This window comes from Helicoverpa armigera, chromosome 20 (genome assembly GCF_030705265.1).
Source record: "Helicoverpa armigera isolate CAAS_96S chromosome 20, ASM3070526v1, whole genome shotgun sequence".
NCBI classification, from domain to species: Eukaryota; Metazoa; Arthropoda; class Insecta; order Lepidoptera; family Noctuidae; genus Helicoverpa; species Helicoverpa armigera.
In genome coordinates, this window is record NC_087139.1 from 6160344 (window position 1) to 6188303 (window position 27960).

At 38.2% G+C, this 27960-nt stretch overlaps 5 protein-coding genes across 8 annotated transcripts; 2 read left to right on the plus strand and 3 right to left on the minus strand.

Annotated features, from left to right (window-relative positions):
- Positions 1-213: 213 nt before the first annotated feature.
- LOC110373385 (pre-mRNA-processing factor 39) lies at positions 214-9655 on the minus strand. Of its 3 annotated transcripts, XM_064039665.1 has the most exons (18): positions 9468-9655; positions 9245-9386; positions 8808-9034; positions 8191-8271; positions 8050-8115; positions 7760-7900; positions 7363-7509; positions 6987-7145; positions 6652-6777; positions 5743-5869; positions 5079-5226; positions 3487-3634; positions 3106-3216; positions 2640-2804; positions 2071-2291; positions 1379-1647; positions 813-1011; positions 214-486 (listed from the first exon to the last, which is right to left on the minus strand). In XM_064039665.1, the coding sequence occupies exons 1-18, from the start codon at positions 9495-9497 to the stop codon at positions 264-266; spliced, it is 2730 nt and encodes a 909-aa protein (XP_063895735.1). In that variant the 5' UTR covers positions 9498-9655; the 3' UTR covers positions 214-263. The 3 variants fall into 3 exon arrangements, with proteins under 3 accessions (XP_063895735.1, XP_063895734.1, XP_063895733.1); XM_064039664.1 differs by having other exon boundaries at positions 8191-8268; positions 8808-9386; XM_064039663.1 differs by having other exon boundaries at positions 8808-9386.
- A 602-nt stretch (positions 9656-10257) lies between these two features.
- Positions 10258-14901, plus strand: LOC110373451 (large ribosomal subunit protein bL9m). The gene is made up of 5 exons (XM_021330722.3): positions 10258-10465; positions 10805-10964; positions 11180-11349; positions 11498-11698; positions 14676-14901. Exons 1-5 carry the CDS (start codon positions 10394-10396, stop codon positions 14832-14834), a joined length of 762 nt encoding a protein of 253 aa, XP_021186397.3. The 5' UTR covers positions 10258-10393; the 3' UTR covers positions 14835-14901.
- Positions 14902-14930: 29 nt separating this feature from the next.
- Positions 14931-19711, minus strand: LOC110373449 (uncharacterized). Its single transcript, XM_021330719.3, has 3 exons — positions 19510-19711; positions 17479-17626; positions 14931-17402 (listed from the first exon to the last, which is right to left on the minus strand). The coding sequence occupies exons 1-3, from the start codon at positions 19554-19556 to the stop codon at positions 15615-15617; spliced, it is 1983 nt and encodes a 660-aa protein (XP_021186394.3). The 5' UTR covers positions 19557-19711; the 3' UTR covers positions 14931-15614.
- Positions 19712-23816: 4105 nt separating this feature from the next.
- Positions 23817-24961, plus strand: LOC110373475 (uncharacterized). The gene is made up of 3 exons (XM_021330753.3): positions 23817-23968; positions 24214-24460; positions 24753-24961. The coding sequence occupies exons 2-3, from the start codon at positions 24247-24249 to the stop codon at positions 24905-24907; spliced, it is 369 nt and encodes a 122-aa protein (XP_021186428.1). The 5' UTR covers positions 23817-23968; positions 24214-24246; the 3' UTR covers positions 24908-24961.
- Positions 24950-27712, minus strand: LOC110373474 (protein salvador homolog 1). Of its 2 annotated transcripts, none has more exons than XM_021330752.3 (10): positions 27384-27712; positions 27138-27306; positions 26979-27054; positions 26796-26906; positions 26453-26585; positions 26266-26373; positions 26001-26178; positions 25746-25882; positions 25515-25647; positions 24950-25406 (listed from the first exon to the last, which is right to left on the minus strand). In XM_021330752.3, exons 1-10 carry the CDS (start codon positions 27466-27468, stop codon positions 25337-25339), a joined length of 1200 nt encoding a protein of 399 aa, XP_021186427.2. In that variant the 5' UTR covers positions 27469-27712; the 3' UTR covers positions 24950-25336. The 2 variants fall into 2 exon arrangements, with proteins under 2 accessions (XP_021186427.2, XP_021186426.2); XM_021330751.3 differs by having other exon boundaries at positions 26976-27054; positions 27384-27711.
- Between the last annotated feature and the right edge of the window lie 248 nt (positions 27713-27960).

Sequence of the window (27960 nt, forward strand, 5' to 3'; positions counted from 1 at the left end):
GTATATGAAATGTCTGTTTGTTATTATGTTAACGCGAATAAACATTTTCTTACAAATCGTATCAATTATTTTTTTATTTAAGCCCCAAGACCACAACTCAGTTAAGGGCAACACGATACCCCTTGGCATGACCGGCTGTCAGACTTTCTGGTTCCTGACTACCCCTAACGACTACCAAAGGATAAGGGAATAAAAAAAATTATAATACACAGGTAATTAATTCAGTAAAATTTATTAATATGTAATTGCGCCGTGTGTGTCGTCTAATAGTAGTTGGGATACTGCGGCCAGGGGTGCGGGTGGTGCTGGTAGGGGCCGGGCGCCTGCTGGTAGCCCCAGGCGGGCTGGTAGGGCTGCGCGTACGGCTGCTCGTAGGACTGCGCCGCCGCCGGCGCCTGGTAGTAGCTGCCGCCGCCTGGCGACGCCGCGCTGTTGGCGGGAGCAGCTGCGCACTCTTTCTTCTTGTTTGAGTCGGCGCATGTGCTACTGTTTATAGAAAACAAGTTGTCATATCTGTCTGTCTTGAAGAGGATGATATAATTAGGCAAGCTCTACATGGGTGGTTAAATCCAGAACAACAGATCAAAAGATATTTATATTATAAAGAGAAAAGATTCGATTGTTTGTATTGAATAGCCATAGGCTCAGGATCTACTGCATCAATTAGAATAATAATTTCACTGTTAGGAAGCTACATGCGCTAAATATGGGCTATGTTTTATACAGGTACAGTATGCGAAGTAAATCACTCGAGATGCGGGAGGAATTATGTGGAACAGGTAATTTCGTGAATAAAAGTAAGTGGTGCTCACGTAGGCGGCGGCGGCGGGTCGTGCTTGTCCTTGCGGGCTCGCTTGCGCAGATGCTTGGCGAGCGCCCGCGCATGCGCGTGAGCGTCGCGAGCGGCCGCCGCGCTGCCCAGCTCCTCCGCCAGCTCGCGGCGCCGCCACGCCAGCATCGCGCAAGCCTCGGGCTCCGCGCCCTCCTGCTTGCCGTATGACGACACCAGCTCTGTTATACAAGACAATACCTTTATTGATTCTACTATCATTGTTTGGAGGATCAAATTAATATTATTGCTGAACTTGTTTTGCAAGACGAAATCAAGTCGCTGATGTATCAACAAACACCATACCCTCAGTAGTAGTACTCGGCTCACGGCTGTCATTGAACACCTTTGGCAGTCCATAAGAGTAGTCTGACAACCAGTCTAATCAAGGGATATTGGGTTGCTTGGGTCAAATAGCCAGTCGTTCCTTATAAAGCACTGGTACTCAGCTGCAGTCTCGTAGCTGACCCGAACATAGTTGGGAAAAGGCTCGGCAGATGATAATGACTATAACCTCACTAACAAATAACACAAATCAATAGTACACACCATCGAGCTCCTCATAAGGCGTCCCTGGCGTATGCAGCGCGAGGTCGAGGCGCTGAGCATGCAGCCTGGCGTTGAGCGGGTCGCGCAGCACGGCGGCGTCGAGCGCGGCGCGGGCGGCGGCGGGCTGCGCGCGCACGTGGAACAGGAAGCGCGCGAACTTGATGGCCAGAGCTGAGGCCACCGCCTTGCTCTTGGCGGCCGCGATGTAGCCCTCGTATAGTTGCACGCATTTGTCGTAGTCGCCTCGACGACGTTCTAGGTTTACGCGGCTGGATAGAATGTGGTTAGTATTATGACAGGTTCGCAGGTAAATATTACAATATTTAATGTGGTTCAACTATATACCCTACGAATAGACATTTTCTATAGCCTCTGCTACAAACATTATCTAGTGGAGAAGTGGTGAAAGTATTTTACACAGACGCTTAAATCCGATATAAACAGTTCCAGAGAAAAATTGGTGTTAATGTTTTAAATAAATATGGGGCAAGACTAAGATTCGAGTCTGGTGTAGAGCTTGCAAGCTATATACTTATAGATTCCTGCTATGTATCGCTTTTCTAATTTTGTTATTTGTACCGTATAAAGGGTGCTTTCTGCCAAGAAGTATTTATCGTTTAATGGCAATAACAACATCCAGATTAAAGCAAGTTAAAACCAGGATACTCATTAGAATAACTCGATTAACTTACCGGTACTGTATCTGCACTAGATTAGGGCAGGTCTTCTCGATGCGGTCGAGTATGTCAGCAGCCTTGGCCTGGTTGCCGTGCGCCTCCTCGAAGTGCGCCCAGTGCAGGTGCAGCTCGGGCTTGTCGAGGTGGTGCACGGAGCATGCTCGCTCTAACACCTCGCGCTCGACGGCGACCAGCTCGGGGTTGCTCTCTATGCGCTCTTCTAGGAATTTTATCAGCTGCGAAATTAAATTTTGTGTTATTCATCTTAATGTTGAGGTCAAATGGGCAATATGTTTAGACTGTTGTACCTATCTATGTCACTAATAGGAATTTTTTGAGACGCAACAGTATTTGAACTGAAGTTTTCAAAGCAGTCAATTGCAAAAGGATATCGACCTGAGGAGTAGACAATGTACGAGAACACATTATTTTGAAGATGGAAATGACTATACTGGAGACTGAATATGTCAAATAGGTTAATTTTAAAAACAGAACAACATTCTGTTCTCTTTCTGTTTTACTTCGCCTTGTTAAAACTGGACACATAAAGAAGTATTGAGTTTCTATATTCTATTACAACATACCCTCATCCAGAACTCTTCATAAAGAGCACAGGCTATGAGGCAGCGCTCGTGCAGCACCAGCGCCCGCTTGAGGGAGCCGTGCTGCTTCTCCCACTCCAGGTACGACTTCCAGTTCTTCAGCTGGCACCGCTCTAAAGGCTTCACGTGGAAGTACGGCCGTTTGATCTGAAATTGGATATTTGTTAATGCAATTCTAGGAAAAAATAAACCCAGCCAAGTGATGGTCATTAAAAATTGGTGAATTAAGTTAAAAATCCGACAAACTGCGTTTGCGGGTTCCGTTCCTATAAAACGGCCAAAAATCACCATATTTTAGGGTCGGCGATACATCATCTGTCGAAAATTCAACATGGTTCGTAGGTACAGCCCGTTGACACACGAACGGTGAAGTCTTAGTTATAGGGTCCCGTTTTCCCTTCGGGCACGGAAACCTAAAAACAAAATTACATTGTGTAATGGAACTTACTCCTTCTTCAAACGTCCACCTGGCTGCGACTTGTTCTCCGGTAGTTTTGTGTACTTTGCGCCGAGCGGCTATGATGCGCTCTTTGATAGCTTGTGCCTCTTCCTCCGATGCCTGGTAAACAAATGAATATTTGTAGTTACTATAGAAGTGTGGATTTGGACTCACTGAACAACAGTTTTAAGAATCTATACTGATATAATAAAGCTGAGGAGTTTGTTTGTTTGAACGCGCTAATCTCAGGAACTACTGGTCCATTTGAAAAATTCTCAGTTTTAGATAGATTCCATTTATCAAGAAAGGCTGAAGGTTAGTTTTTATCCGGGTTCGAGTAGAAGTTGCCACGGGTTGCGGGTGTATTCTACAAAGCTAAAAACTACTTACAACATGATCAAGCGGCTCATCCTCCCCGGGCGGCAGGTCGAGCTGCGGCGCGGCGCCGGCGGCGTCCCGCACCTCGCCGCGCAGCCGCACCAGCTCCGCGCGGGACACCACGCCCGCCACCGGCTCCGACATCACGTGCTCTTGGAAACTGAACAACGATGCAACTTACACTTATGTGTCATACAGAGGTATAGGTCTCGGCATGTAATTTGGCAAGAATCGTTAGGTGAAAAGTGCTTGTGTTCAAAACAGACATCAAATACAACTAAAGTGTAGAAATAGGAAAAAAGTATAGATTCTAAACTAAAATCATAAAAAGGAGCATTTTAGCAATGACTCCAAAACTACTCCGAGACACAGGTTTTTACCTAGTTCGGGCAGCACTTTTTAGAATTAAGCAAAATATTGTAAAATTATGTTCAAAGTGAAGTAATAAACAATTTATTATTACTGAACCGATTTGAAAAATTGGTAACTGGACTATTCCCGAGTAACTACATTTTGTCCGGGTCCAGGAAAAGCTCGAAAAGACGCAACTGAAGGTGCGGGAAATTAAACAAATAAAAGGGAACATCTTTTAGTACACGATGCAGGAAATTACCGAATTCAAGAAAATCCTTGCCAAGTTATATGCCGACGACTAAACAGTCCTCGTCTAGCTTTGCTTGTCCGAACTGCGCCAACAAATGTATGAAGAAATGCCTCTGCAGGTGCGAGCCAAATGGCTAAGTTCGGAGCAGCAATGTTATAAATGGGAACTGTAAAATGCAGTAGAGTATGCCCAAAAGAGTTTGTGATAGCTCGTGGCATCCTTCAACTCTTCCTTGAACGTGCCCACATTGCTTTTGTGAATAAAGACCGATATGATTTTGAATTATGTAGTCTCTATATCGTATCGTAGCTGCCTCGGTTAACACGACAGTTATTTTACATAGTAAAGTATATAATATTAAAAATAAGTTTGAATCTAATGCCAGTCTCCAGTCAGTAACATTGAAGACTGCCGCTATATTGATTTTCAATATATGTTCAATAGTAAATTACATACATACTTATACACAAATAGAGAGTAAAAATAGAAGACATTAAAAAATGTTTGGATATAGGAAGAAATATAAAGATAGATCAATTTGATGCAAATCATAATGTAGAATACAAATTCACCACTGTCACAGGGTGTGTGGGAAGTAAAAGCGATTAGTTTATGAATAATCGTAAAATGTAAAGACTATCCGTCGCATATGCTTACAATAGCTTCGTCAGACGAACATTACAATTCAAACAATATATCAAATAGTATAAACAAAGTTAGTCGATATCGATGCTTATCAGTTATCTAACGGGAGTGTCAGGACTGTAAATAAAAACAATACAAGAGTGCTCTTATTTCTCTCTGTTATTTCTTACATTAAATAAAATTTCACTTCACTGTGCTTTAAGCGTTTAAATATTTCAAGCACCAATATAAGCTAATAACAACACAAAAATAGTAAAAATGATTAAAATGCAAGTCAATCGAAGCTATAACTCGAACAGATCATAATTACCGCGGACAATATTTATTGAAGCATAAAAATGGCATTTGTACAAACTTGTCGAAATGTGAAGTATATCCAAGGGTGGGGGTTGCCAAAAGTCGATCATAAATATTGGTGACGTTAAGAGCCGATCCGTTCTCAGCTTCCCACTTGATGTAAGATTCCCAAAGACGATCTGAACGGAACTCTAGACCACACGCCTCTGTAAACAAGATTCATTACGTTATATACCCACAATATTGTAAGACACATCATTTCAACAGACAATCCCGCTAATTTTCGATGTTCACTTTTATATAACTCACGATGATAGTAGTCCTTAAAATAAATCAATATTTAACTGCACACAAAGCATAGTTACCTTCGCTCTAGTATGATTGTTTTTATCACGCCGCGTGGCTCTTTCCTCTAGGATAGGAAATAAATAAATTTTGCTCGAGCAATAAGGTCGTACACAAGAAGACAACATTTAAATAAAGTACGCGAATATTCAAGTAGGACAGGTCCCGAAATTGATATGTTGTCAACCGATCATGTTCGAAATCAGTCGTTAATCCATGTGATGATGACTATGTCATATAGTCAACTCACAAAGCGCAGCATGGAACGGTAGTTAATTTCTTCAGAAATAATACTTGGTTTGTAGCTCTATATAATAAGATGCCTGAGGGATAATGGTTTTTCCATGTAAAATATAAATATAATTTGGTTGTCTTACCTATGGCCCTCTCATATTGCGAGCGAATGTAAGCGTGGTCCTCAGTCCTCGTCGTCTTTATATGATTTAGGAAATGTATCCACAGATCCACCGACAGTGGGATGGCTTTGAGTCCTCTTTCCAACACCTGTAACACGAGAACGTGTATCAAACGAGTTCCGCGCGCGTGAAGCGTCGCCATTCTCACTGCGACACTATGAAGCAAGGGAATATTGAATAGCATATATTATGTGTCATATAATTTTGAATAGAATAAGCGAGACGTGGCGTCGTGTACGCGGGTTGAGTGCGCGAGCCGACTGGGCACGTGAGAGGCGACGGGGTGGACGCGACGTCTCGCTTGTCTATTGTATATAAAATGTTTGTCTGGGCATATTACACCTGTTCGCTGTCGGCGCGCCGGGACGCTGTCGACCACCGCGCCGCACTCTTCCGATACTAACGCCATTCAATGGCTAAATACGAAGATCTGCTGCGTTCCATGATACCATGGATTAGTCATTAAACTTAATCTTAATTATATCCACCATTCATTAAGTGCTTACTTAAATATTAATACATGAACAAGTATTACAATACATCATGCGTGTACAAAGTATTATAAATATATGCACTAGAATACAAAATATACACCACAAAAAATGAATCACTAGAACGAAATCTATGTGATGGTTATAGAATTTTCCGGTGCGAACGGACGACTTTGCCTTACGAACATCGTGGAGCTCGTTGCACTGTTGGGAAAAAAAATAATTGCAAAATACCAGTTATGACTAAAACATTTCAAAATCCAAGTGTTAACGCACATCATATAATACGACAGATCATCGGGTGGACTGCCTAGCCAGTCACCGTGTCATTTGAAAATAATTATAAACAATGTATCAACCTGGCGGTGGTAGTACTCACTTCGAGGCACTTCTTTTTACTTCCTTTACGTTTCTCGTAGTCGGCGTATTTCCTCCAGTAGCCGTAACAATACGGGTAGTGCGACAGAAAAGCGTCGTACGCTTCGCGAGCCGCTTCCACGTCGCTCTGTAAGAGAAGTATCATTCGTTACTTCATGCTTCTACTGTATATACACACGTCGTTATTTTGAAGTGCAGTAATCAGTTGGCCCTTGCCAATCGTCAATAGAATTCAGTTCTCATTGCTTCATAAAGCAATAAGATTAGCGACAGTTTTCATCATATTGTTATATTTTTCAGTAATTAAGATATATTTTGAAAACATCATAAAAGTACCTCTTGATCAACATATTGTAGCAAGTACGTCCATCCAGTAAAATCAGTTGGGTCATCATTGACGACTTTCCAGTATTTGTCAAGTTCAGGCAATTTCTTCTTTGGTTTTTCATCAATTGAGGATCTCTTTTCAGAAGGCACTGGCTTGCTTTCTCCATTCTGTGTTGAGTAAAGAACATATTATTGATATGAAAATAAAATTATACTAAGGGTGGAAAAAAGCAGTGACACACAATATAGCTTTATATATGTATGTTAAATGTATACATTTATGGAAAGTAAATCATTGACATATTTAAAATATCAATTGATGCATTATATTCTCATTGAAGTCAAACTACAGAAACATGTGGTCAAACGGTAAGGAGGTAAATACCTTTGCAACAGCCTGTTTCTTGTTAGAGGATTCATTCTCAGATGTGGGTGATCCAGGATCATAGCCATCGCGCTCATCTTCAGTCTTACGTTTACGGGACTCTTTCGTCTCCTTCTTAGAAGCTGGCAATTCATCTTCAGATACAACCTAGAACGAAAGTTATCTTTGTACTATGTTACTTAGGCCTGTTGTCACCAACCACATAAACCTCAGTTTTTCTTAAAATAAACATACAAATTGATAGCAAATATTTGTTTTCAGAATATGTACATGTTTATGTTATTGGTGAACAAAGGCCTATGTTGACTCTAATCAAGATATTTAACACACCATTTCTTTACATTACATGAATGATTAAGGTGATAGGTATGGTAATGAAATAGGAAAGACATATCACCTCTGTGTCAGCAGGAAGCTCAGCAGGCTTAGGTCCCGGCAGCTCGTCATCGGACACATTCTCTGCATCCTTTATACTTGGCTTCTGAACCTCAGGTAATTCATCTTCTGACACAACTTCTGTCTCTTCTGCACCACCCATCTTTTATTGAAAAGCACAGTTATAAGATAAGCAAATAATAAGTAAAATAATATAAACAAGATGTTTTAATAATGTGCATAAATCTTTTGCATATGTAGCATATTTTATGAAAGTATCTTTCAGCTTTGATTTTTGTAAAGTTACTTTACCTTGGATTTTTTAGTTGGTGTAGCATTATCCTCTTTAATTTTAGTTTCCTCATCATTTTTTTCAGGCTGTAACAGAAGTAGTAATATTGCATTTGTTTGCAGAAAGACACTACATACACTAGTAATGAGAAGTCTACATACAACTTGTAGTTGGCTTGTAGCCTCAGATTCTTCCATTTCCTGTATGGGCTCAACTGGTGCCTCCGTCACTGGTACAGACTGCTAAATTGAAAAAAAACTTGCTATCATAATATACATGCATAGAATTCTAAAGAAAAAATATTATAATCTGCAAAAAAGAGGCAAAATTTATATTTAACTGTTATTGTTACAGTTGAGCAACTCAAACTCGTTTATTCAATCAGCACTTTTCGAACGTCAAAAACAAAAGACAGCCCCCAAAACGCCCACCCTTCACCACTCCACTTCAACAATTGAGTATTAAATTAATTCACCAATAAAAAAAACTTTAGGTGAAAGTCATGGTTTCTGATACAAAGACTAATTTCTTAGAAATAAAGGCACAACAGTGAGACAGACATAAAAATACCATGATGCATTATTATTTTACAGTAAACTAAGCCAAAACTGAAGCAAGCATGTGCCTTAAATCTCATATAATATAGGACAAACAACAACACAGATTCGAACTGAATATCGCTATTGTGAAATTGCACATAAATATTAAGTTAGCCTAATATAATCAGAATTGTAACCACTGCTACGAAGCAATAAAACAAATAATATGAACATCATACCTCATCCATTTCTATGTTTGGTTGATCAGTTTTGATAGCTGGAGCACTACTAGAGTCCTCAGCTTGTTCTAAGTCAGGCTCTGCTGTCGCTTGCGCCTTCACCTCAGCAACATTGTCAGCGCTGTCATCTGTTTTTGTTTGTGTCATGTCATCAGCTGGCAATGAATAGCCAGCATCAGACAGCTCACTGACTTCAAAATCAGTATCCACCGTCGCCTTCTGACTTTCTGTAACATCACCATCAGTTTCAGAGGGAGCCTTAAACGCTGTGTCACTAAGAAGCGAGTCGCCGTCGGTGAGCACGTTATTGAGCGAGTCGCTGGGAAATGTGACCGCGTTATCGCCCACATCGAATGGGTCTGTGTTGAACCCGTCTGTGTTGTTGTCCAGGTAGTCGCCAACGCTACCCGCAGACAGCTCCACCGCATTGAGGAAACCTTGATTCGATGCTGACGACTCGTCCACCGCCGCCTCGACACTGTTGAACTCGCCCTCCGTCAACAAATGCGACAATCCATTTGAGTTCTCATTAATAAGAGGACCTTCGTCCGTATCCATCGGTCCATCGGATAAACACTTCTGCAACAAATATAATTATGCACTTGAAACATTGAAAACATCAAAATCTATAACCTCGTAAAATCTTTCGAGAAGTATTACCTGCAAATCTGAACTCGTCTCGTCTTCCATAATTGTAAAACTATACTTAACACAACTTCTATCTAATATAAAGATGCCAAATCAATTACAACAAACGTTTGATATTCGTATTACGATAATCGTAATCGTCGCCTTAATTATTTTTTTGCATCAACCAAGCGACCGAGTCAAAAGAATATTAGTGATGAATGAATGAATGAATGAATTGGAGTGAAATGAATGGATGATGCTTGCTTTAAATGCTTTCTCGTTTTCACCTTTTTACCCGACGCACGCCAAAAAGGAGACATTATTTATATTTTATGTATTTATTTCGATCTCAGTGACTCATATTTAAAATATTTTTTTTTCTGGCTGAGACTTTCTGTACCAGGGCCACGGTAACTTAAAAAATCCCCGTAGGCTTTGGCCATAGGGGCCCATGGAGTTTTCTGCATCTCTCAACACCCGGGGTCCGTGGCCCTGGTGTCTTCCACAAAGCGTCTGGGATGAGAAGTTCGAATTCTCAAGCGGTACGACACCTCTTTCTTTGAGTTCTTCACAGAAGGAGGCGACGGACGGCATCCCATGCTAAACCGTATTCTCCGGAGTCCGGTCTATCAGCACAGTGGCCAGTGGTGACAAACGAACGTGCACGTGCTCCTCCTTCCGTCCGAGCCATTCCTCAAAGAGGGGACTTGCCGTACCGCCACTATTGCGGAGTGCCCTCGATGTTTGTTCTCGTTCTTTTACATTGTCTGTGTGACTGGCGACTGTCAACTATATGTCAAGTGTCAGTCCGAATCGCTGTCTGTCAGTGAGTGAGGGCCGGGGCCGAGGGCGTCAAAATCTAACCTTAAAGAAGTAAAAGATTTGATTAGTCGTTTTCTTTTGGAAGCGTTATTTGTACATCAATAAAAAAGGACTTTTTTATCCTTTTGATTACCATGTTGGGCTTACGCTCAGTAATTAGTAATGCTATAACAACTGCATCCAATGTATTCCACCAACAGACCAGGGTAAGTTTTATATTTACAACTTTCCAAACTGAAGATGTTTAATTTAGAGTAAGAAAGTATATGAAAGTGTAAGAAAAAGCATAATTCATACAAATTCCTGTTGTTTTAATAAATAAAAGATGTAGTTGCATACAAAACCTGGGTTTTAAAGGGTCTTAAACAGACTTATAAATGTTCTAGGTCACTTAATATATTTATTTTATTGGAATTGTATACCTAAAAACATTCATTTTATTCAGTGATTCTTTGTGAGTATTTCTCCTGTTTGTCCTAAAATCCTCGAAAGATAAGATTGATGTGTGAGTGTCTCATGACAAATCGTAATTAATTAATTTACAGAACACATTTATTTTAAAACGGACGAATCCATTTCCTCTACACAAAAAGGGTGGAAGGCCTAAAAAAATGAGAGGCAGACATTTTGTTTATGATTTAGTTGAAGATACAAATATCACGAAAAAACCTGACATAAAAGTAATTCTTAACCAATTTATTGATGGTAAGTGAAAATAATATTTAAGTAAATAATTTTACTAATCTGATCGTGAAAGATCATGGTTTTGATTCCCAATGGTGGTTTAATTACTGAACTTGGCAGTAACATATTTTATACCTCAGAATAGCTGAAAGCCTACTTTCTATATTTGCATCGAATCCTGTAAATATGGCAACTGGCAAGGGACCTTTATAAATTCTTATGAGTATTTTTTTAAGGTGTTGGCAATGAAGGAGATGTATTAACATTGCGCCCTAATCAGGCCTATCGCGACTATCTTATGCCTGGCTTGGCTGTCTATGCCAGTCCAGAAAACATGGAGAAGTATAAAGCAAATGAAAACAAGCCCAAGATTGGAGATAACTATAGTTCTCCCTATGTACACAGGGTAAGCTTATTCATAAAAGAAATAAACTGTGCAATAATGATATAACATTGTTATTGGAATGAAGTATTTTTGACAGAATAAAAAATAGGTTGTATAAAATATTTCATTTTGTAATGCTCTTTCTCATGTCACCATTTATTACTTTCAGACTATTGGCTGCTTATCTCGTGTAGTTTTACAAATCACTATGAACAAAATGGAACCCTGGGTACTGGAACCCTGGCACATCAGTGCTTCTTTTAGAAAATCAGGCTTTGTTGTACCCGAACATGCCATTGAGATGCCTCCTGTACAAATTAAAGGGCCAGATCTATCATTACAAGACAAGGAGTTTTATGTCACTGTTACAGTAAGTAAACATTTGTATGGTACCAACATAAACATGTTTTCTAAATACAGTAAATAATAAAATAATAAAAGATGAAAAAAAAGTATTGTACTTCCCCTTGTTTTGGAGAAGTGGGTTGCAAAAATTCTTCAATAACTTGCTAGTATTGAAATAAAGCTAGTTTTGTCTAAAATAAGCCAAAAGTTCTAGTTTGTTAGCTTAATGACACTAACTTTCTATCCTAGCTAGAACACAAGGCTGGTTTTTCCAAGGCACAAATATATTGGTAATCATAGTACATCACATTTGAGTATTATTTCATGTCCATCAGAATTGAGGAGCCACTTTTTGTATCTTAATGAAATTTTGTACTTATTTAGTAGTAAGTTAAAAAGTATTGTAGGCTCAATCTTGGAATTTGTAGTATAATAGTTCAAAAGTTATATGAACACAAAGGTGGCTCCTCAATCTAAATATTTGGACTGAGGAGCCACGTTGGAACACAGAAAGTATACGATGTACATTCTTGAAAATTTTGTATGATTTAGTAGTAATTGAGCGCAATGAGTACTAAAAATGTAATTCCAGTACCTTTAATATTTAAGAAGATACAATACTTTTAATGTGGCACCTTAACCCATACAATGAAAGTGTGAATTCCCATGAGTCGTAAGTGGCAAATTCAAATTACACCCCATAAACATTTAGTAGTAAGTGTGTCTGAATTTGTAGTACATAAACAAAGTAGTAAAACTGAGTGAATTTTGTAAAAAAAGGTATTTTAAGTGGCTCCTCAATCCTGACGTTTCTGAAATGAGAAAATGCTTGAGTTAAAGTGAAATCGGAACGGAATAAAAAAAATAAAGACACTAACATTTAGTATAAATTTCTACTAAATATACATGCACAAATGAAAATTGTATGTATTCAATATCTGATAAAAAATCATCTTTTCCATATTCCTTAGGACGTCGCCATTAAGGGTGACCATGTTATATGAATAAAAATCAGGATAAATAGGTAGTTCTCAGCTTTGCCGCCGATTTTTTATTAAACCTCTGTAGGCAAACGCATTTATGGCTATTCCGCCTCTTGAATGACAAAATATTATTAAATACAAAAGTATTTAATAACCTCACTTAATAAAGTATTTGATAAACGAGCTTTGTCATTCAACATTACTGGAGCGGTGTAATGTTCCAAATTCAAAAAACGCGCCTGGTTTTTTTGCCCTTAGGGCAGGCTAGTGTTAGTGTAAGTGTTACGACCATACTGCCTAGTATTTCGTGGTGGCAATGGATTTGATTTTCATTGTCCGTAAATTCGATACTTCGCATTTTCAAGTCACTTGTTATTTTCTTTGTTACTCGCTATCTCGAAGACGCCTGGACCGATATAATCTTTTTTTCTTTCTACTCGCAGTTTTGTCCCATAGCTAACAGGTTATTCGTGATATGACTATGAAGGTTTGGATCTTACCTGATGATGGAGGCGACAGAAAATCAAGGGAAGTCCATATCGCTATATAGCAACTGCCAAGTGTTTGGGCTCATTGGCTTCGTATTGACGAGATCTTTACACCGAAATATGTTATGAGTACCATATCAGACCTGACAATGAAGACAAAGTGCGGTTAGGGAACTCCTTAACGGTTGATAGCAGCTACCTTGTGTTAGGCCATATTTTATTTATATTGGTAAAGAGTTTCCACAACTGCCACTGAGGTTACTTAAAATACACTCTTTTGCATAAAAAAATGTTAAATCTTGGTTTTAAGGACTTTATGTGTATTTCAAAAGTTTTAATGCCTGCAATATACTACTAGCATTAAAAGGTTTTGCCAAGCATGCTTATCTATTCTTAATTTTAATTTTGGAGTATTGCTAAGTAAGTTGTTAAAACCTTGTTCTGGACTAATTCCTAGTAGAAACTTTGTCGGTGTTTTGAATAGCAAGTTTTCCAAGTGATGTTCAGGAAACTGATACTGCAGTTTTAATAACTTATTGATGAACATTTTTGCTACATCAAAACATTTTTGAAAAATCATGCACATTTAGCAAAATTGACAGCTGTACTGAATGATAATAAGATCATACAGAGGAACTCAGCACGACGATTGACGACAAATTATTAGAGATAAAAAATAATAAAGAATATAAAAAAAATTGGCGGCAAAGCGTCTTCTTCTTTCATGTCGATGACATGTCATATATTGAGACTACACTATGTTAGCCCAATATGCCGCCAGAGAGAGAGCACGGCGGCAAAGCTGAGAACTATTTATCCTGACGTTATTCATATAACATGGTCACCCTTAATGGCGACGTCCTAAGGAATATGGAAAAGATGATTTTTTATCAGATATTGAATACATACAATTTTCATTTGTGCATGTATATTTAGTAGAAATTTATACTAAATGTTAGTGTCTTTATTTTTTTTATTCCGTTCCGATTTCACTTTAACTCAAGCATTTTCTCATTTCAGAAACGTCAGGATTGAGGAGCCACTTAAAATACCTTTTTTTACAAAATTCACTCAGTTTTACTACTTTGTTTATGTACTACAAATTCAGACACACTTAGTACTAAATGTTTATGGGGTGTAATTTGAATTTGCCACTTACGACTCATGGGAATTCACACTTTCATTGTATGGGTTAAGGTGCCACATTAAAAGTATTGTATCTTCTTAAATATTAAAGGTACTGGAATTACATTTTTAGTACTCATTGCGCTCAATTACTACTAAATCATACAAAATTTTCAAGAATGTACATCGTATACTTTCTGTGTTCCAACGTGGCTCCTCAGTCCAAATATTTAGATTGAGGAGCCACCTTTGTGTTCATATAACTTTTGAACTATTATACTACAAATTCCAAGATTGAGCCTACAATACTTTTTAACTTACTACTAAATAAGTACAAAATTTCATTAAGATACAAAAAGTGGCTCCTCAATCCTGATGGACATATTATTTCTTGTGTAAATTTCAGATCAATAACACAGAAAAAGTAAATGTTAGGTGTAGAATACACCACTGGGCTACTGGTGTAGACAGGCTACCGTGGGAGGAGAATCATTGGAAGAAACCCAAAGAAGCTCTGATACCAGAACAGGCATCAGAATTGGAGAAAATTCCTCTGCCTCCGTAAATGTAATTTAGATATAGTAACAGTGTTAAATAATGTAGATTGTGTTAAATAAACAGGATTCAGTCAATTTCGGCAGTTTAAATAAGACGAAAGCAATAAATAAATACTCTTTTATTGTAAATCAGACATTCAATATTAACGACGAATTAAAGGCAAACATTTCGGCAATTTTATAGCTATTCAACACAAGATATAACTAAAGCCCGTACGCACTGGCGTAATCTTTACGGGTGTAACAAAAATTATTTCAGTGTAGAGATGTCCCAAACGGGCGTAAAAAATCTCTGCGAACGGCCTTTCTGTAAATGTGGCGTGTTCTCGAAACAAACTCTACAGACTGTTCGTCAAACAAGCTAACATTCAACATGCTAATAGTAGTTAGTGATTAGTGTTAGTGGAAAAAATCCGTTCTGCAACAGGGACCATGCACACTATGCGATATACAGACCTGCGATTCAGATCAAATCAAACGCGCATGTTTATTTAAACGACGCGGTGCAAACGCGAGATGTGTGGCGATATAAACTGCTCTGCAGATGTCTTTAGGAAAAAAACACGTTGACAGCACGATTAAAAAACGCGATGTGCATAGGCCCTAATGCCAAAATGGTCATAATTACATACCTAGGTGCTAAGCATATTTTCAGTTTAACGAAAAGTAGATAGAATATTGATTTATATTATTTGTGCAGCAGTATTTCTAGACAAAATTTAAAGGGTAGGAACTGTACTGAAATGTTTTAAATTAATGACATAGAGTGAAGCATCGACGCGGTACCATTAAGACGCTAGTATAGTTTCAGCAGTTTCTTCCTCAATTTCAACATCGGGTTGTGGGTCGTGAGGTTGCCCTACGTATCCGTCTTCCATATCAAGCGTTTGTTCAATTGTTCCCTGGGTTTCGTATTCCTGCTCATATTGCAACGTTTCAAACGTTGGATCGTGTTTGTTCGTAACGTTTGGAGGCTCCTCGTATTGCTGAGTGTATTGTTGGTGCTCTGCACCTTGATCTACGTCTGTATATTGCTGTTCGTACATCGGATCATATTTTTGTGTAACCAATTCATCATTTAATTCAGTAGTTAAAGCTGCAGCATTTTGGTCGCCATAAACATATTCTTGATCTATGGGATACTCATTTTGGGAGTAATCATAAGGAGTTGCCCCCTCACCTTCCTGATGAGCATAATTTTCGTCTGCTTGTTCTGAATAGAACATTTCCCTTTGTTCAGCTTCAAAGTCTGCTATAGATTCAGCTACATACGTTGAATCCTCCGTTTGTTCAATAATGGGTTCGGTTTGTTCGATCGCGGATTCCGTTTGTCCAATAAAGGGGTCGGATTGGTCGATTACAGAATCAGTCTGTTCCAATGTACCGGTATCAGTGTTTAGGTTAGTTTGTTCTTTTGGAACAACATTGACATCACTTTTCATTTGAATTTCGTTACTGTGTTTAAATTCTTGGTCATAACTTATTTCTGTTGCAGTTTCATTTCCTAGAACAGGATCTGTTACAGCAATTACTGGTGACGAATTCAAATTAATTTCTGTAGCTGGTGCGTATGAGCTTGAAACCTGGCTCTGGCTTACTTCTTCATTCTCATAGAATATCTCTTCTGAATTATCCTTTTCAGCTGGCTCATTTTGTTCATTTAATTTTAGAGATTCAAATGCAACTGGAATTTCATCTTTAACATTAATATTTTCACTTGTAATATCGCACCTTTGATCCGAAGGAACGTTCACGTTGGTTGACGTAACATTTGCGTTTGATACAGATTGTGCCAAGTAATTAGTATGTTCTTCCGGAATTTCGATATCATTTGCGACTGAAGAGTTGCATGCCATATTTTGTAATTCATATCCAGTTGCACCTGTTTGGTCGTGATGTGGTTCTACATCTTCGTTAAATTCCCTGCTTGCATTTTGAACCAAGTTTGCAACTACATTAGTATTTTGTATATATTCATTATCGTTTGGAAATTCGTAATTTATAGAATCAGTAGGTAAATCTCTCTCCGGAAACTGGTCAACACCATTAACTGAAGCATAATCAGTAAGGCCTGCATTTACGTGATTATCGTAATGAGCAGTAATATTAGGTTCATGTTCGTTTGCCAAAACACTATCTGCGTGAACACTGTGATCAGGCAAAGCGACGACGTTGGTGGAACAATTGCCTGGCTTTTCATTTTCTTCTTTCTTTAATATATTTAATATTTCATATTTACTCTTCCAATCCGTATTTTCACTAGATGTCGGGTTGAAATCGTTAATGGGGATCGTGTCTTGACCGGATCGCATTTGCAATGTCTCCGTATTTTGTTTGGGTGTCTCGTTTCTTATATAATTGCTTGTAAATGAAGATCTAACCTTGGGAATGAGTATGTATTTTTTGCTTATTTCTTGAATCAAATATGTCTCTTCGATATTATTAATCGGAGTATTTGGAATCAGTTGATTTTGACTTAGAGTAGGTGGTTGGAGATCACGAACTGGAGATATCTCCAGTGGGTGTCCTAGGCGATCGACTACATCTGGGCGATTGACAAATTTGCTGGGCTGAAACTGTTCATCAAAATACCATTAGGGTTACTGTTTAATGAAAGTATCTTAGCTTAGCTGTAACAGATAAGTTACTAACCTTGTGTCGCAAAGGCACCAATGCGCTGTTGTAACGCATTTTATCGAGTTTTCCCAAAATAAATTCATTCCGCTCCTTTCGTTTCTTATCTTCTTCCAGAAATGCATCGTATTGTTTCCTCAGAGCGTTGATGCGGTCCGATCTAGCTCTTTGATATGAAACAGAAATAGTAAATTAGAGATTCTAACAATATAAAAATAATTTAGCATTTTTTAATAATTTTGAGGTACTTTTTGTTTGACTTCCCCATATGAGTTGTGTAAATTAGTGCGTGTAACACCCTCGAGTGACCCGCATGGTACCGAAGTAAACAAAGCAATGCCGTGTCGACCTTCGAGAAGGTTTGTTGGGTAAATATAAAACTTAGCTTAGATAGGGGTGGTACATGTACAGAGCTTGCGAACTTTAGGCCAGTATTTTTTTAAAAGGTGTTTAAATTTTTTCTATATCCATCCAAATCGCAGTTACGGAAACTCCTAACTACATAAAGTATTCCATTGAACAGTCCCTCAACTACATTTGTTGAACTTGTGACTGCATTTTCACTTTTCATTTCATTTTTAGGTAGGCTTTTAGTTTTAAATATTATTTTTTTCTTTCATTCCTTAGTAGTTGTGTTAACACAAACTGAATAATTGTATGAGTTTTGCAAACCTTTCTTAGCAGTCGGTAAAGTCTTACTATTTTGTTTTCTAACGTGGTGTATCTGGTCTGTAAGTGTACCGGCAGTACCAGGCACCGGATTGTACCACAATATAACCTCTGCTAAATAGCGCCATGAAACGCGAACACTGTCAGCCAAATGACCTTCGACCTTGGTTTACGATGAGACATCAAAATATGTATGCAATTTTGATATCCAGTCGCACGTATCTATGGATATTATGGACTCAGAAAATTATGTGAAAATACATGTGTCAAGGACGTTTCAGTAGTGATAGGCAGCACCCTAAAGATTTTTGATTTGCTAAGGACTAGGCTGCGGCTGCAGTTACCTCTGCTGAAAACATTGTAGATCACTTATGCCAGGATCAACCCCGGGACCGGTACAGAAGAGCCAGCGACTACCAGATCTACATTTTGTAGTTATGGTTAAAATGTTACGTGTATTAACGGTTACACTTTTTTGCTTACCTATAGTTGAATCTATCTTACCTACTTTATTCTAAATAGCTGGTGTCAAGGAGTGATTTGAATGCTAGCTGCCGGCTGCAATTGCCGACCACACTTGCGGCGGCGGCATGATGTTAGTTGATATCGGAGGGCACATGCTGCTGGCGCTTTGATCCAAAACGGTTTCATATAAATACATGCAGGCCAGTAGGTAGGTAGTGCAGCTGCGGCCGATTTCATGTAAGTAGTTAGGGCACATTCGCTCGACAGTCAGTCGGCAGCAGCTAGCCTTCAAAATGTTCAATTTTACAACTGACTTTCAGGGACTTTTTTTGTTTGTTACTCGATTAAAATAACCTAGGTACTCGAGGATCCTGGATCCTTAGAAAAATCATTTTTTATATGAGAGGCTAGTAGTTACCTATATACTCGCCATGTGGTCCCATTATCATCAGGTCAGGTTTCTGATGACGGTAATAACACGAAAAAGAAACGAAAATTCAAAAAAATTTAGACCTATCGGCTAAAAACGTAAAAACTTCTACAACGCAATCGAAGTTTAGAGCTGGTCAGACTGAGAAGACGACGGCCCTGCTAGCCTACCACTTCCTATGCAACACGGCTGCTTTATACGGGCCCTAACTGACGGCTGCGGCCGTTGACACACCAATCATGCGCCAGCCCCTGCACCTCATTCAATGAGGCGTAGTAGGTAGTGGCATGAGCCTGCTGCTGTTGCACCTCCCCGAACATACGTCGATCATAAAGGAGTGAGTGTGAGATAGAATGATAGCAGAGGGTACCGCCTTCTCACAGAACATTATGAACCTGTGTGGCCCTAACCGTTACACCATTACTAAAACAATTTTTATAATTTAAAATAACGGAAAACAGCACTTTTTGCTAGTAGGTACTTACAGAATATAGATTCTTTTATTTTTTGTGATACCACGCGTCGAAAACATAATTCGAATGTTGTTAATATCGATCGTCTGAACAAAAAATTATGAAAGTCAAAGAAATTAAAAAGTTTTTGTTTTCGTGACTTTTGAGGTGTTGCAGCGCTTTACATTATGGTAAAATCAAGGAGTTTTGATACCAGTTCAATTTAGTTCAACATCACAATGCAACTTTGAGGGGGTCGAGTTACCATAATGATCAGACAATATTCCGAACCCGAACCGCCAGAATGCTTGGCGACACTGAAGTCCTGTTCGTAGGTAGGTAGGTTCTATCTGGAAGTATCGTCATCATCGTTTCTATTGTCTTACTTATTATTGTATGTACAACCTCTTTGGTTAGGTATGTACATAGCCGAAAAATTGATAGAAGTGTGTTAAAAAAAACAAATGTAATGTCAGTTGTTGTTGTAAAAAGCTTGTTACGTGTGAATTTATAAAACTAAATATATAATTGGACTCTCTTGAAGACTTTAAGACTTTTAGTATCCATTTGACGTCGGAGGGTTTTTTATTTTATGTTATGGGCCCTAATGCAGATGCGTAATTTGTGGAATAAAAAACCCTCCTATACTAGGGAGAGTATGATACAGCTACCAATGACGAGGCTGTATCAGGAGATCACGTTCATGATGCTTCAGAAGCAGATCAAGCAGATGAGTTCATTGACGCTCAAGAGGAGATAAGGGAACCTGAAGTTCACAGGTATAATTTGAGAGACAGGTCAACCCTTAGACCTCCTAAGCGGATGAAGGATTATATCTGCCTCATTGATTCTGATCAGTTTCCTGAGTCTTACGAAGAAGCCTTGGGAAGAGAAGACAGAAATGAGTGGCTGAAGGCATTAAACGCCGAAATGAAATCGCTATTGGAAAACAATGTATGGAGTCTATGTGAACTACCGCCCAACAGAAAAGCATTACCATGTAAATGGATATTCAGAATAAAAAGAAATCCAGACGGTTCTATTGAAAAATATAAGGCGCGGTTAGTTGTAAAAGGCTTTAAACAGAAGAAAGGTTTGGACTATGACCAAACTTTTAGCCCCGTAGCTAGACATGCTACAATTCGAGCACTTTTGAGTGTTAGTGCTCAAGAAAAACTACATGTTGTACAATTTGATGTAGCCACTAATGCAGATGCGTAATTTGTGGAATAAAAATCCCTCCGCCGTCAAATGGATACTAAAAGTCTTAAAGTCTTCAAGAGAGTCCAATTATATATTTAGTTTTATAAATTCACACGTAACAAGCTTTTTTCAACAACAACTGTCATTACACCTTATTGTCTTTTTTTTTTTAACACACTTCTATCAATTTTTCGGCTATGTACATACCTAACCAAAGAGGTTGTACATACAATAATACTTTCCCTAATTGATGAGAAGTATTCAGATGCCTAACGCATCCCAATCCTTTCTTGAAAATCCACGAGCCGAGGTCTGGAAACTGCCTTTCAGCCAGTCATCTCTGTCTTCTCTTCCCAAGGCGTCCTTCCCAAAGTAATCAGATTCAATCAGGCCGATATAATCGTTCATCCGCTGTGGAGGTCTCAGGGTTGATCTGTCTCTCAAATTATACCTGTGAACTTCAGGTTCCCTTATCTCCTCTTGAGCGTCAATGAACTCATCTGCTTGATCTGCTTCTGAAGCATCATGAACGTGATCTCCTGATACAGCCTCGTCATTGGTAGCTGTATCATACTCTCCCTAATGCAGATGCGTAATTTGTGGAATAAAAATCCTCCGACGTCAAATGGATACTAAAAGTCTTAAAGTCTTCAAGAGAGTCCAATTATATATTTAGTTTTATAAATTCACACGTAACAAGCTTTTTACAACAACAACTGTCATTACACCTTATTGTCTTTTTTTTTTTAACACACTTCTATCAATTTTTCGGCTATGTACATACCTAACCAAAGAGGTTGTACATACAATAATAGCCACTGCATTCCTTAATGGACAATTGACGGAGGACATTTTTATGAAGCAACCAGATGGTTATGGTGATGGTTCCAAGAAAGTGTGTCGTCTAAATCGCAGTCTGTATGGCTTAAAACAAGCACCAAGGTGTTGGAACAGCTGTTTTGAGGACATAGTACTAGAGATGGGCTTCAAACAGAGTGATGGTGATTGTTGTCTCTTCACTAAGAAAATTGGACAGAAGAAAATTCTGATCACTCTGTATGTTGATGACGGTTTAGTCGCTGCTACAGACGCAGAGTTGGCGAATGGCTTTCTAGAAGATCTGAAAAGGAAATTAAAGATCACAGTCAAACCAGCTTCATATTATTTAGGCCTTCAAATTAAGACCGCAAGTGACGGTTCTATAACCATCAATCAAGAAGCTTATTTAAAGAAGATATTAGAGCGTTTTGGGATGTTTGACTGCAATCCAGTCTCTACTCCTATAGAGAAAGAAGGTATTCAGTCAGGGAAAGTGGTTCCTGCAGAAGAACAAAAGAAGTTTCCCTATAGAGAAGCAGTCGGCGCCCTCGCTTATTTGATGGTAGGCACTCGTCCCGATATCGCTTATGCGGTGGGAGTAGCCTCTCGTAAGCTAGAGAATCCTACAAAGGAAGACTGGAACACAGTTAAAAGAATATTCCGGTACCTGAAGGGGACGATCTCTCTCGGATTGACATATGGAAGTGAGCCTAAACAGCTAATAGGCTACAGTGATGCTGATCACGGAGGAGACTCTACAACTGGAAGATCAACTACTGGCGTAGTATGTTTGTACGCTGGTGCTGCTGTGTCCTGGCTTAGTCAACGACAAGCCACAGTTGCTATATCCACAACAGAAGCGGAGATAGTGGCTGCTAGTGAAGCTGCTAGAGAACTAGTATGGCTGCAAAGAATTTTTGCAGATATGACAGATCTAGAAGAGATACCTGTCCTTAAAGTGGATAATGAGGCCGCTATAAGATTAGCTCACAACCCAGAATTCCATAAGAGGACAAAACACATCCGTACTAGACACTTCTTTGTGAGAGAAATGGTGCAAGAAGGAACTCTAACTGTTGTAAAGACAACTTCAACGGATCAACTGGCTGATGTGTTTACCAAGGCAGTTCCCAGACCTCGGCTCGTGGATTTGCGAGAAAGGATTGGGATGCGTTAGGCATCTGAATACTTCTCATCAATTAGGGAAAGTATTATTGTATGTACAACCTCTTTGGTTAGGTATGTACATAGCCGAAAAATTGATAGAAGTGTGTTAAAAAAAACAAATGTAATGTCAGTTGTTGTTGTAAAAAGCTTGTTACGTGTGAATTTATAAAACTAAATATATAATTGGACTCTCTTGAAGACTTTAAGACTTTTAGTATCCATTTGACGTCGGAGGGTTTTTTATTCCACAAATTACGCATCTGCATTATTACTTACTATCTATAGCTCATCAACTTCAAAGAGTAAAATAATAATAGGATACAACTGGTTGCATCAAATGATCCATTCCGAAATTATCAAATGATACATACCGCTCTGGGTGCAGTGCAAGGGAGTGTCACTTTTAGGGTCGTGGTAACTTTTTCGAACTATCCCGCAGTCCCGGTAGGCTTTGACCCTAGTGGGTCCGAGTGGAGTTAGCTGTCTCTCTCTGAGGAGTTCCACCGTGTCTTCCGGGCTGTGACATCTGAGAGCGGCACCTCTTGAAAAATCCGACGCAGTTACCTCCCGAAGTAACGGTGTCCGGTGAGGACTTGCGTCAAGCGGACTCTCTCGATCCGCTCCTCATTGGAGACTTACTGCCCCTATTGTGGCGTACCTTTCATTGAAATGCCTCAAATTCATATACATAAGGGAGTAGGTACGTATACAGCGAGAGATATATCAAAAATCATTTATTTAAACTTGGCTAAAAAACAGCACTTTTCAAACGTCAGGATCACATGAGACAACCCTAAAAACGACCACCATTCACCTCTTCCTATGTGTTACCGGAAAGAACATAAGAGAATAGAAATATAGGTAGGTAGTCAGGAAGTAGGTTCATAAGATAGCACATAGGGGTAGAAATACATAGTGGTAATGGAAATTCCTCAGAGCTTCTTGCGAATGTGACAACGGCGCGGCGACGCGACGCCTCGAAATATAGAGTTAAGTATGGAACCAGGAACACCAAAGCTTCTTCAGCTCTAAATAAAGAAACTAATGGAACTAATCTGTAATCTGCACAGAAAATCCGGTCGGTGGATGGAAAAGAGGCAATCCTCTGTTGATTTTTGAGATTCTGTGTCAGCTCCAGTAAATACATACAAGTTGTTGTTACTCTAATCAACTCTAATGTTTTGAATTTAATGTCAATGTCAAACATCATGTAGACACAAACTCAAAATATTGCGTGAAATTACTGTGTTATAAAACAAGAAAATATTCACTGATAGATTATTAAAATCGTTGTGATATCTTGGTAATTTTGTTGATAATTTGTTTTGTTTAAATTCAGATAGTACAGGTTAAGATTTTTATCCTTAGCACGAGATATTATGGTTATTGTTTTTGGATTTTGCTTTCAAGCAATAATTTTTAGAAGTTTGTTTAATGAATAAATGTAATAATATCTGTATTTAAACAATTCATTAAGTAATTACCAATTGTTACTGTTACTTTGCAAACATAAATAATTGATCTTCTGATTCTAACCTATAATTTTAGTATGGAGATGTTACACAACTGCTGATCTTTGAAATGATTCACAAGTGGTGGCACCGGTTCGTCCGTAAAAGGACCAAACCTATTCCAGTAGACACAGCGATACTTTGGAAACGAAGACTTAGTATAGCATATGGCTTGTTAGCTTGGAATGCATTTGGTTTAGTGTTATACAGTTCCTACAAGGGCAAAGCTGACTGGGCCCACTACTATGGTATCAAAACAGATGAAGAGTATTCTACTCCACCAGGTATGCTGCACACAAGTGATTGTTTTAATAGCCATATAAATTATTAATCACTTACATTTCATAGTCTTAAGACATTATTAGAGGGACACAGGATATTGAAAATAGGTTTTGTACAACATCATGTCAATCATACATCCTGCCTGGAGCAATCACAATCTTGGTTAAAAAGCTAATTTTCCCCTTTAATTCTACATCCTACGACATGATAACTTGTGTACCTACCATTCCTATCAGTTTCCATCATAATATTGGATAGTCTAATTTATGACATCATTCTTTTTGTATTTTTCAGGAGAAGCGTGGGCCAATACATTAGGTATAAAAAGTGCCAAAGTTTACAGGATTGCTGGTCTCAAAAAAGTTGATGAATATGATATAGTAGATGGACATGGAGTAAGGACTAAGAAAGAAGAAACAGCTGAAAGTCAAGAGACTCTAAATGAATAAATTATATAGTTACTTTTTAAATTATTAATAAAACACTAGTAGTTAAATAAATAACTTTTATTTGAAGTCAAGGCACCAATTGATTGATTTTTATATGATCAAAAAATAATTCTTAAAATAAAATATCATTCTTACATTAGTTATGAAAACTGATCTTAACTCTAGTTATTAGATAACTGTGTACATATAAAAATATTGTCGTAAAATCACAGTACAGGTTGTAGTATGACCGCTTGTTCTCACACCTAGGGTGCAAATGCTGGCAGGATAAAATAGGCATCAGTCTACTGTTATTTTGATAATATTCAGATCAGGAAATGGTTTCATGTCATTATAATACCTATAACTATGAAGCTCACAAGGTCTATTTGACCTACACTATCGATTCTAGCGGTCTAACTACAAATAAGCAATCTTATTTTATATGTATCAACAATTGGAGTGTGCATGGTAAGTAATGGCATGTCGCCTCCTTTCAATTTCTTGAAGCAACGCTGACCTGTAATAAAAAATTATGACCATTTAAAATATGAAACTACATTAATTCTAAATTTAAAAGTTATTTATATGCTTGTCAGCAAAATAGTACCTGGGTTGTGTCTCTTACCTGTAGCGCTCAAACTTCATGACAATAAGTTGTAGCTCTTGTTTGTAAAGCCGAGTCAACATGTCTGAATAGCAGTCTAGCTCACTGAGCCTGAACATGTTCCAACGTAATTTGTGATCAAGTTCTTGATCAGCTGTAAAACAAAACATAGAAAGGATATGACATATGTATTTGCATAGATTTGCATAAGAATAGATATAGCAGTCATAAACATAGTATTATTATTATTACCTTTAGAGTAAACAATCAGCCAATGTGGAATCTCTTCAAGTAAGTAAGGCGGCACAAGAGTTGGCACATATGGACTGACTAAATAACAGCCTCCCACTAAACAAGGATGTGCATAGGTTGTCTGATGGGTAATCTCACTGGAACACAATATGTATTATTATAATTTGAGGTCCAATACACTGGACATAAAAAAATAATAACTTCAGTGATTATTTTTAATAGAACATCTTGACAACATAGCTAAGAAATACATACTTAAAGTAATAAACTCCATGGTGGGGTGTAGAAACTCTTTGCCAAGGTTGTGGCACACTTTCCAGTGGATGAGTCCAGTGAGTTGTTTGAGTGTTGTGATCCATGTAGTAACGACGTCCGCGAAGAGTGCGGTCAGCAGACCAACCAGGAGGCAGTGGCAGCTCACACTCATCCGAACCTATGTTTTAAATATATGTATAAAAGTAGTAAATAATTAATGGAAGTGATAATGACATGGGACAACTGATAATAAAGCAATACATACCTTGGGAACTGGTTATTATTTTACTTCCATGGGCTTTATTGTATGGCAAAACTGATGTATTCACACAATTTGAGTAAATTGGTGATGACTGGCTTGCTGTGGCATATGCTGAAACCAGAGACAAAGTATATTGTGCATTTTTGTGATTGCATTTCTATGACCTCAGTATCAATATGGTTTTACTCACAATCTGTGTAATTTTGAAGACGTAGTGAATGTGGTGAGGGAGAATGCAATCTCGGTGTTAAGCTCATATTTGATGACAGTCTTGGCATGCTTGATTCTCTTGAACCATATTGTTGTTGCTTTTGCTGTTGAACCTGGTGAAGAATATGATGTTGGATAGTAACAGTTAAATATAAAAAACCAAAATATGGTAGGAGCAATAAGTAAGCAATATTCATTAAAATATTTTGTAAAGACAATTACAAGTTGTGGCAAAAGACCACAAGAAACAAATCAAGGTGCATTGTAAGACTTTTGATTTGATGAGCTTTTAATATGGTTTGATTTGAAAATGATAGATATACCTGTTGTTGATTCTGATATATTGGATCTTCTTGTTGATGCTGTCTATAGTATCTGTAGCTAGTCTGCCTGCTAAATGAGTCATCTCTGTCATTCAGAGTTGTATGTGAAGCCTAAAACAGATCAACCTTGGTTATAAGAGTCAATTTTTATGAAAACATTTCTAAAATCATTATTATTACCACATTTGAATCTAACAGATATTGAGAATTGTAGCTGTTAGATGTACTTGCTGTGTCACTAGTAGATAAACTGGCAAACCTGCAACAAACAGTTTATTAGCAAACCATAAATAACAACAATGTTTGCGTTCTAATCATAAATCCAGTAAATTTGCCATGTACCTGTGTGCTAAATTTGGTACTGACTCACTAGGTGTATATTTTCCTGCATGTCCACTCATAGTTTGAGCCTTGCCAAATTTATTCTCATGGCTTTGCGAAACGGCATCATTGGCGCCGAAAGGCTGACTTCGAGGCCTTTTATTATGCCCGGTTGTCCAAACATTGATAACTGAAAAAAAAAAACATTAGGTATCTAAGATGTCGAAAAGCATGAGGATCTTTTTAGACTACTATTATTATACTTACTAGGTAAATCTGGAGGGGTATCCTTCTTTATATATTTTCCAACCACACCCTCATTAACAGCCTTTTGTCCTTTGCGAGAGATCATGATTTCAAATGCAGCATTCAACAAGTGAGAAACATATTTACTGAATCATCACAATATCATGAAGTATTATATTGTATTATATTTTATATTAGAAGATTACAATGAAAGTAAGAGACAAAACTGGAATTTATTGGAGATACTGTGTAGAGTGCAGCATAAAATAACTTATATAAAAACCGTAAATAATAAAACATCCAAGTACTATATTACAATACAACACAACAACGACCTTTGTTTGACAGTGACATGACAAAGTAACTGACAAGATAAAAAAAAAACAAAATCACCAAGGAGCTTATAGGTTCACTGGAACCATAGAATTATATGCAGGCCCTGACTGGAACATATGAAAGAAGGGACAGCAGGATAGTGATGACTGGAAAATTTACAAGTAAATATAAATAATGTGAAGATAGTCACAGCTGGCTGTTCCCTTAGAGAACTAGATCCTAGCTCTGATACGACTCTTAATAAGATATGAACAGAGATATG